Source organism: Drosophila eugracilis, unplaced genomic scaffold, assembly GCF_018153835.1.
Source record: "Drosophila eugracilis isolate 14026-0451.02 unplaced genomic scaffold, ASM1815383v1 contig_2088, whole genome shotgun sequence".
In the NCBI taxonomy this organism is placed as follows: Eukaryota; Metazoa; Arthropoda; class Insecta; order Diptera; family Drosophilidae; genus Drosophila; species Drosophila eugracilis.
Window position 1 is genome coordinate 1,889,564 of NW_024572964.1, and position 10,525 is coordinate 1,900,088.

Here is a 10,525-nt window from a genome sequence, read left to right on the forward strand (position 1 = left end):
GCTAGTTGCTAGTTGCAACTTGCCAGTTGCTATGTGTGGGCCGTAATATCAATGGCAAACACTTGAAAACTGAACCACTTTGCTGGGCTGCCACGCTTGCTCTGAAGTGCTTGGAGTGAAGTGCTCTTGGGTTTATTTACGACAGCCGGCAGATGAGATGTGTCTGGGATTTTAGATTGTCAACGCGGCTGCTCGGATTCTCCTGCGCACGAAAATCGTGGTGTCGCTGCTCTGGTGCCCCATAATTATGTGCCCCTCCGTGTGTGCATAAATAAATCTATATCTATATCTATATATCTCCGACCGACTATTAGATCATTCTCTTTTGCAATTCTTCCCCGTCTTCTTCTTCAGCCTCTGTGATTTAATTAACTTTTCGCGTACAGAAATTGCGAGCAGTTCCCTGAATCGGATTCAATAATCACCGGCAGCCAACAAAAGGGCATGATGCCGCACTTTGTGCATACCCGGCTCCACCACAACAACAACAACAGCAGCAACAACACACAAAAACGAGCTTGTAACCGCAAATTAGTTTCAAACATCACACAAAACACAAAAACAGGCTTCAAAACTGCATCAGCGATCGGCAGCCTTGCAAAATCCGAAAATCCACTGCAATAATAACCATAGCCCCCTCTATATCCCCTTCTATATCCCAGACCCAATCGACAAACGATGTTCGCCTTCATTCTGTATTATTACTCGGGGCTGCTGCTTATTTTTCGGTTTTGCGAGCCGAGCTCAGATTTTTCAGTGCTGATAGTAAAAGTGACGCATCAAATGGAGCTGCATGGGCTTGGATGTAATTAGAGGGAACGAGGGGTATATCCGATTCAGAGATCCTTACTTGCATTAACATGAGATCTAATCCAATTCGATCAGTTTCTAGTTACTCAAATCTGGTTGAAAAAGTTAAGGAAAATAAATCAAATACTTATGATCTTATAATCTGTTAGATTACTGCACGTAAAAGCTTCCTTTATAATTTAATAGCTGGCAAATATCGCACTAAATAATAATTGCAAGGCAGTTAAAAAAATAATATATTAATATGGGTAATATTTTTTAATAAATAACAACAAAATCAATAACATTTTGCATGGCTGTTATATAAGTTTTACTCAAAGTTATCAAATGGCGGTTATAAAAATACTTGTTTTTAATGATGATGCGAGTCTCTTGGGCTATAAAAGTGAATCACCAATCTACACTCTTACTTCTTTTTGGCGACTTTAAGCCTTTGATTCCAGTATTTCCCCAATGAGTACTGGCTAGTGTACCCCTTAAGCCAAATGTTCTGATCTGCTGTGCTATGAGTCAATGACACAAACACTGGCATACACATGTTTATAACTCATTTTGCAATATTGTTTGAAAAGCACACTAAAAACGTGTCCCAGCGACAACAATCACTTTGAAAGGGTCGTGTGGTTTTGCATCTTTACGGCCGACCTGGTCGCATGGGCATCAATAGAATCCTAAAAAAGTAGTTTTGCCACTATATCTCGCTGCTTTGTGTTTTGTAATGTTTGAATGCTAAATTTGGTAACTCCTCAGCAAGCAGCCACTAACTAAACAGCCTCTAACGTCAATAATAGAAACCAAAGATCTCTCGGTTTAGCCGGTTTGGGATGCTCAGAGTTTGGCTAGCTTTTATGACTTAATTTTGCGCAGCCTCACAGCAAAAAAAAATACATAGCTTATTGAAAACATTATTTGCGGTCGGCCAAACGGGGTACAAGAGGGTTTTGCAAAAAATAGATTTATTTGTGGTTGCACAAATCGATTCCAATGAACGAAGTCTGATCGACGGCTATCAACTGGGAGTTGGGCACGTGGTTGGGCTCAATTAATAAGTTGGTTTGTTTTGCCACTAGACGGAAGTAATCATGGTCGATTATTTTAAATTGACTGTTAATGAAATGCAATTGGACTTTGCCCGAATGATTTATTACATTCGATAGAAGACTAAAATTGGAAACTAGGTTTATGTTTTCTTCAACTCCTTCCTTATTTTTATTAAGTCTTTGTTTTCGGCATAGAAAGAACAAGATTTTATCTCTTTTCATTACAGAATTCTCTCTCTGAAATCTTTAAGTTTTGCTTTGAACTGCTTGCCACCCAGCTGAAACATTTCTTAGCCACGAAAAATGAGGCTTAAATTATTGGCTTGGCATTTAACATGACAGCCACATTAAATTGTCCACTTTGGCAACCTGTGAGCCGGGCACATATGTACCATACATACACATCAGTATATATACCAGTAGTACCCCGATATATATGGCCATATGTTATATACATATATATCCAGATAGGCTGCTGCTGGCGTTAGCTATAATTGAGGTTTGACGTCTCGGGCCGGGTTGGGTTCAGACTTTTGCTCCGGGCCCCCAGACCTCTTGAGGAAATCCAGGCGACGACGGCTTATCCGGGGCAAAAAAACAATTTTTATTTAACAGCTTCAGTTTTGGTTTGTTAATTGTCACTTTCATTGGAGTCCGCACAATCCCAGCAATTTTAATTCAATCCTAATGCGCCCAAATGATTTGGGATTGGGCAAGCCCGACCGAACGCTGGACTCTGATGCAATCACACTGGAACAAATTATTGTAATACTTTGTCTGCCAAATGCAGCACATAACTCAACTAAGATCTCTCATTTATTGAGCCGGCTAATCTGCGTTTTATGCAAAACAACTCGGTCCGAGAAATGTTTGCCTGAGACCAGTTCTTGGCCCGTAACCTTGGGCCACAAACACGACGCTAAGAAGACGCTTCCAGCTCCAGCTAGTGTATATATCAACATCCGCTGTGTAATTGCTCAGCGTCAGCAAGAAACATTGCGTGGTGCTAGGCAGCTGTCCAGTGGTGCAGTGATCGTTGGCTCAGTGGCTCATTGGATCAGTGCTGCTGGGCAATTACAAGTCCCAAGAACCATTAACAGTTATTAAGATCGAATCCAAATTCAATTTATTTGTTAATTAAACGATTGGCTAATTCTATGTTGTCTCGTGTACGCAGATTAGCAGCCATCAAGATTACAGCTTAGATATGCAGTTAGCCGACTTTGGCACCCCGGTCTTATGAGTGATATTTCGCTGAAATATTAAGTATACGTTGCGGTGTTACAATGTCTGTTCATTGCTGACTAATAGAAACACAAATAAAAAGTGGCATAAAAATGCATTTCCAAGTCATTTATGACTTGATTAAATAACATTTTGCTAAGCAGGCAAAAGTTGGTTAACATTTCTGACTTAGAATAACCTATCCCGTAAAGTATGCAAGGTAAACCGACTCCTAAGTTAAGCCAACTTTGCAACCCGTAGTTTGGAAAAGTTATCCAAGTCTAGCTTTCGTTTTCAGCTTAAAGCTTTTTTATCTCATTCAGCCTTTATCTTATAGCCACTTTGACCATTTGGCGGGTCAGCCGAAGCCACCGGAAGAAAAGTTTGAGACCCCCAATTAAGTCAGCGAAATGGGCCATCTAAACAAACAATGAAAATAAAAGCAAAAAAGAGGCTTATGTAAGTTAGAGTTTCAGATTTGTAGACCGTGAAAATGTCTTGGTTTTTGCTTAAGGAAAACGCCAACGGAAACGACAGCTTTGAATATTGAACGGCAATATTTCTGCCTTAATGAAATGCAAAGCTTTCGTAGCGTTCAATTGGCCATGAGACACATCGATTAAGGCTTTCCCAAATGGGTAGTGCAAATTGAATTAATGGTTAAGTTGGTAAGTGTAAATTGTAACGCCAACATGGAAAGCGGAATCTGAGATCTGCATCTTAATTATCTAAAGCAATCTGCTCATTATAAATTATTGAGTTGAATTTTAAATAGCTAGAAGAATGCATTAAGTAGAGTAACTTTTTGCCTTTTAAGTCTCAGAGAGAACTTAATCTAACTAAAAGCATTTTTCGTTCTTAACTTTTACCGTAACATCCTCTAATGATCAGAAATAAAGAGCAAGTATGAATCATGAAAAATAAAACATAAATTTTTGTATTTCCACTTAAACAGTTTTTTCGAATCTTTATTTTACAAATTTGTTGCATAACTTAAGTAAGATTAACCTTGATGTGTCCCCTTGTTTTCGATCGCGTAGCGTAGATCTCAAAGTTCCTTTGCAAGCTACACTGAGAGAATCCGATGAATTTCCGGGTGGAGTACAACTAAGTGGGCTTAAACATCTACGAAATCAATCCGCTGGGAGCTCCTAGTAGTGGCCCGCATAGGGACTCGCGTAGTGGCCGTAGTGATCGCTGTTGTACTGGTCGTACTGGGGAATGTACTCGTACTGCTGGCCCTGGTTGTAGTAGCCATCATCGTAGTCGTAGTGTATGGGGGCAGCTGCCGCCGGAGCATAGTGCTTGGCCACTTGAAGATCGAACAAATATAGAAACTTTAGCTTTTCTGCAGGGGGAGCGACTTAAATTTATTTCGCTCGTCGGGGCTGTTGTAATAATGACCGACAAAAAACTAAACTGCGGTAACAGCTGTTAACCGTTTGCCATTGTTGGTAAGTAGCTCAACTGGCAAACAAAAATAAATAAACTAGCAATTCAATGCTGACCAAGGCATTTTCTTTGGCCATTTCTCTGCCCCTTGCAAATAATTTATTTGTGCACGAATTTGTCAGTCAATTGGTCACAGGTGGTGTTTAGTTTTGCTTTGTTTTTCAGTTTTTTGGCTGCATTTTTAGTTTTATTTTCGTTGCCGTTTTGTATGCAAACAAGTTCGTTGCCTAAGTCTTTTGTTTTGGCCGCTGATTTCTTTCGCCGTGCGTTTTGCTGATAATTCTCAATTAAAATTGCACCGCAGCACCCACAACAATTATGAGTTTTCACATGAGTATCCAACCATGTATTCATTTCCCAGGCCCAAAGCGTTGCGACATTGAGAAAATTATGCTAAAGTCTTTGAAAGTGTGAGGCTAGGGGCGCAGGTAGCAGGGAGAAGGGAAATGGCCCAAGAAGACGCGGCAATTTTCGTGAAAAATATGCTGCGGTAGCTGTTTTTGTTTTGTCTTCTTGAAGATGATGCACCTGACATAATCTGTGTGGGAAATTCGAACCCGAAAGTGCATAGACAAAGCTAGATCTTTGGCTCCGATCGGAGCGAAGTGAGGTAACCCACTAAAGAGGCGTGTCGGCGGATTAGTCAACCATATGATGTTACACATTACCAACCCAGTTACTAGCCATGATTCAGCTTAGCTGCTTGACTGGCCACAGATGTGAGACTAATTGCAATTTATTGAATGAAATTGCCAGTGCAACCAGTGAACCAGTAACACCCAAGCTAGAAATGATGAGATTACAATGATATTATGGTAAGTTATTCAGACAGTTCAGAACATTCAGTAGGCTGCATAGTAATCAGCGTCAAAACCAAGATCATCATCATCACCGTTGTCGTCTTCGTCTGGGCGCAATTTGCGATACTGATTGTTCAGATAGTTGGCATGCCGCCTGAACAGCTTTAGCATGCGATATGTGTTCATGCCTGAAAGAGCGAGCAGAGAACACGTGGAGATGGGTGGGCGGGACCACAAGAAGGGGTACTACGCAGGAGTGGGGGTGAGAAGAGGTGCCACCAGAGGTGAAGGCCAACTATAAAGGTGCTGCTAAACCCATCTCTATAACTTAAGTTCCCCATATCCTCTTAAACCAATCTGTATCCTTCCAAAAAGTTCTTAACTTACCATATGGGGCCGGGGAGGCCACCACCAGTGGGGCATGATGGGCCACTGGAGCCACATGCTTCACCACCTGAGGTTCATAGTGAGCCAAAATGGGCTTGTGGGCCACAATGGGATTGGCCACTACTGCCTGGGCATGAACAGTGGGTCCTGACTTGGTCACCACAGCGTTGAAGCCGTGAATGGAGTCCGCCGTGTAGTCCACAGTGCGGATGGAACCATCGGGCTCTACCAGAGAGTATTGTCCTGAAGAAGAGCATGTAAAAATAGAAGGTTTTGGTTAAGTTTTCGTTTTCTTACCTTTGACCACGTCGCCATCTCGAGTTTCGTGTTGTGATTTCACATCCCCAGTGCTGTGATCAGCCACTCCATAGTTAAAGGCGTATTTGGGATGGTCCTGTTTATAAAGAAAAGTATTTAAATTACGAAATTTAAGAATTTACAATCACCTAGTTTTCTAGAACTGAACTATTAATTTGTAAGCCACAACAAAAAGGATTTTGATATTATGATTTAGTTTAATTCTGTTTGGATTAACTTTTACTTTTTTTAAAGCAGATGGTTTAATTTTCATAGCACTGTCCTTGACCATTTTATAGTCTTAACTATTAGTTACTCCTCACTCGCAATCCACTCTAAAACTCACATAGTAATCCAGGGCATATCCCGGCCGCGCCACAGCAACACTGGCGAACAGCGCCAACGAAAGGATAACGAAGCACACGAAGTTTGCCATTTTATGTTTTTGGGTTATACTTTTTGGTTCAAATGAGTTTGAATCGTAGAAAATATTTGCTGGAAATAAACACAAAAGTCGTATCCGTTAGAAAACACTGCACTGAATTAGGAACCGTTTTTGAAACTTATTTTTTATGAATTTACTTGGAGTATTTCAACGGCACCAGATACAAACACCGCCAAGCTGCCCGGAATACTGTGGCGATTCTAAAAGCAAGTTTCCATTAAATAAGCGCGAAATGTGCGAAAGCCGCGGGCAGCGCAGTCGTCGTTGGCTGCGAAGTCTGCTGAGAGCAGCCACAATGCCAAGACTCTTGGTTTCTCAGTCAGTCGGCTGTGGCGAATGGTGATCCAGTCTGCTGAGCCACTCTCCTCCTGCTACGGCAGACAGCCGGCCATGTGAATGGAGTTGCAGCAGATCCATGGGATGTTGCCACACGCAGCCGGGTTCCACTGACTCCGCTGAATGGGGTGGCGTTGTCTCTGTTTTTTGTCGGCCGATCAGCGACACATTTCTCAAATCCGTTGCCAATCCTCCAGCCATTGTCAATGAAGTCATCTGGAACAATCACTTCTTTTCAGCCCGAGAATTATGCGAGATTAATCATTGGACTTAATCATTAATTTCCTTGATTTCTGCAAGAAATGATTGTGGCCAATTTATCTAACAACTTAATGCCAGCAAGGGAGACTTAAGCCAAGACCGAAATAAATCGCTGACAAGAACCGAAAAAATGTAAATCAAACACAAATCGGGTCAAGTTGCTATTGCAGCACAATAAGGCCCTAGTTATTCGGCACATGCGAAATTCTCAGTGATCTACTTCAATGACAGCGGCCCAAACTAGTAACCACTACTGCAGCTAGTACAGATACTGGACCCCGCTTAAGTCTTTTGTTTCTTGGCGTTCAGCTTGAAGGTCAAGCGCATTAAACTAGACTTCAAAGTTGGCTTCTATTCTGGGCTGAAATGAAAGCAAAGTCTTCAGAGCAGGACAATTTATGACAAGAAATAAATGATATTCCTGAGTTGTTGTGAATCTGACCTTTACTTTGCCTCTAGCCATTAGTATGATTGGTAAAATACATTAACTAAGAGTTATTAAAGCTATTTAAAATAGAGAAAATAAGATGATGCAATATGTAAATTCAAAAAACAAATCTTTTATATAGGTTACGAATTTTTAAACAAATTAAACAAATTACAAAGAAAACCACATAATCAAGCAGCTTTTGATAAAGTTAAGCATAGGTCACCTCTACCAAAATAACTTACAAGCTACTCTCATCTTAAGAAAAGCATTTTGAGACAATTTTTCAATCTTTAATTTATGGCAATTGCGCACCCTTGAGCCAAGACGAGAACGTGCCAATTGCGGTCTGTCTGGCAGCCTACAAACTAATCCAAATTATTGTCAGACCGCAGAAGCCTTAACTGTAGTTAGTAGTTGGTGCAGCATGGCTTTTTGTGTGGCTAATAATGTGGGCTAGTTTAATGTCCAGGTCGGCATTTCTTGGGCATTTTCACACAATTAACCATGGCGAGGGGCGTGCTAAAGACTCTAATTAAACGGCGAGGAGTGCTTCAGAAGTAATCCCCAGCTGACCCGACCAAAAAACCAACAGACCTTCGCTCGCTTGGAAACAATTGTCTCTCTTCGACGACTGCGGTTTTTGTAAAACTAAATACTAGATTAAGTCAATTTGCATGCCGCCAAAAAGCATTTTGCTACCTAGACTTGGGAAAATTCAGCCAGCGATTGTCGGCGTTTTCCGAAGGTTTTCCATATGTAGCCGCAGGTTTTTCCAGCCCGTTCTTTTTGCTGACTAAGCAGGCATCTTGACAGACACATGTGCGTGGCTGGGCATTGTTTCTGGTTTCTGGCAATTAACTTAAATATATTTAACCGATGAAAAAACAAAGCAAAAAGAAAATTCATAAACGGAAAGAATTCTTCTAAAAATGTTCTAAGACTTGGTATTTCAAGGGCAATATTTATGTGGGATGGGAATGCAGATTTTATAAGGAAGTAATACATTCTTGTTGGCTGAGTTTAAGTAAAGGATTTCATAGAGTTGATTTTTAGCCAAGTGAAGATCTGCATATGCTAATGACTGTGGGCCCTGAGCCTTACTCTGGCTTTCATATAAAATTCAATGAACTTAAATTAAGTTTCTAGGAGGAGCACTCCACCGAGCTGCTCCCATGAATCTGCTTAATTTCCATCGCCTGAATGGCCCCTCATTGGCAAGATCATTCTGCACAAAGTGCTTCACTCTGTGGAGTTGGCAGTGCAATTACCATGAGGTCGCAGTTTTGGCCAAATCCAGAGACGAGTCATAAGCTCGGATCGAGGCTGGTGACTTTGACTCGGTTTACTTTGGTCACCTAATTTCAGCTTGTTTGCACACAGACTAATTTGACAATGGAGCACTCGGCGGACTTCGACAATCGTCTTGCAACATGGGGAATGGAATATGTCTGGGATGGCTGGTGTTGCAAGTCCAGGGCCTGGGAGTGTGGGCGGTTTTCGGTCTTGTTTCTCGGGTAATACGGCCAACTCTGGCTGTCATTGTTGTCGCCCTTAGTTGGCCATGGTCCAGTGACTCCGCCTCAGCTGCCGCATCTCCAATTGAGTGACCATTGTTAGCCAGGCCAGACTGTGTTACAGAATGACCCGTGGCAAATGCTTTCGCGTTGGCGGCAATAAAATGCAAATGAATGGCTGCCTCTGGATCTTTTGGCCTCTTCCTCCGCCGCTGGCCAACTATAAATTTCGCACCTCGGCGGCCAATTTGCTGCAGACTGTTTGCCATGCATCAAATTAACGGCCCAACTAATCCAGTTAACATTGTTATATAATTGACTCTGACAGTCGACGGGCTGATTATGCACTGCCAACTTCAGCAGTTGGGACGGCTCTTAGTTTTTAGCTCGATTCTGCTTAATTATGTCCGATCAGATGTCCAATATGAATCAACAATTAATGGCATTTTTCAATTACGCAGACATTCGGACGACATTTAGCTTTTAACAGTGGTTCAGGTGGGCTTGAATAACACTGCGTATACGTTATGCGGTATTACCAGCTCTTTGAAAAACGTAAAAGTTGCGCAAGCTGGGACCGTTTGATTTGTTTGTTCAGTAGTACAAATTAATAGAAGTATCTGCTCACACTTTTATCTACTATTCAGTTTCAGCTATTCTTTGATCACTGTGCAAGCATCTCCAAGTCATCTCTTAGCCCCTCTGCGCATCTCCTGAGACCAGTAGCCACTAGTCGAGGTATTTTATTATCTATAAATTGTATCAGCTTCGATAGATGCATATCTTAGAGGTTGCATCTTAATGCTGCCGCCACATACAGCCTCTCAGATACAATAAGTGCAATCGAAGCCATATAGAGAGCACGTGTTGGCGACAGTTTATTGAGGCAGTCATCTTGAATGTCAACTAGTCGGGCTCAGCAAAAACAGAAAGAGAAACATAAAGCCGAGACTTTAGTAACTGTCATTTATCTATGAAGAAGTTGCTGGCCACCTAAAGGTTATTGGAGCAGCAGCTATAGATACAGATTCAAGTGAACATTTTACTTCTCGACATTGAGTTTTTGGCACAAGGGAGAGGTACTGCATAGGTACACCTGTCGTGAACTCAGATCTAGTTAGCCAGCGGAAACTTCCTTCCGGCATTTCCCACTCTGACCTTAACTGCTAGAGAATCCGCCCCCCAAAGGCGGCACCTGTCCGGTCTTAGTTTTAGTTTCTCGTAAAACTAAATTAATGGAGTCCACGTATGAGAGATTCACCCTTTTGTTTTGGTTCGAGCTCGAAAAAATGCGCACATTTAAACGGTCCGCTGATCACTGATCTCTGATAAATTCTTTTTCCCTCACCCGGCGTTTTTGCACCATTTTCTCGGACGTCTCTGTTATGACCGCTGGGCATTTGTCTAAACCAGACCACGTTGTGCCCATTAAGAGATCAATATTTGGCTTTGTTTTCGTTTCGTTCGCACGTTAAAAGTGACGGAAATGCGAAGATTTGTTGCATGCGGAAGCCTCTCTTGTGACTTAA

General features: G+C 41.7%; 1 protein-coding gene across 1 annotated transcript; it reads right to left on the bottom strand.

Annotated features, from left to right (window-relative positions):
- Nucleotides 1-4,006: 4,006 nt before the first annotated feature.
- Nucleotides 4,007-6,649, bottom strand: LOC108114070 (cuticle protein 7). Its single transcript, XM_017224827.1, has 5 exons — nucleotides 6,593-6,649; nucleotides 6,357-6,505; nucleotides 6,011-6,107; nucleotides 5,714-5,956; nucleotides 4,007-4,386 (listed from the first exon to the last, which is right to left on the bottom strand). Exons 2-5 carry the CDS (start codon nucleotides 6,444-6,446, stop codon nucleotides 4,226-4,228), a joined length of 591 nt encoding a protein of 196 aa, XP_017080316.1. The 5' UTR covers nucleotides 6,447-6,505; nucleotides 6,593-6,649; the 3' UTR covers nucleotides 4,007-4,225.
- Nucleotides 6,650-10,525: the final 3,876 nt, after the last annotated feature.

Bases quoted from the DNA above. Each gene is read 5' to 3' on its own strand.
- LOC108114070 (XM_017224827.1), bottom strand. From the start codon at position 6,446: ATGGCAAACTTCGTGTGCTTCGTTATCCTTTCGTTGGCGCTGTTCGCC. The intron at 6,108-6,356 runs GTGAGTTTTAGA...CTTTATAAACAG, and splicing joins GATATGCCCTGGATTACTAT to GACCATCCCAAATACGCCTT. The intron at 5,957-6,010 runs GTAAGAAAACGA...GCTCTTCTTCAG, and splicing joins AGATGGCGACGTGGTCAAAG to GACAATACTCTCTGGTAGAG.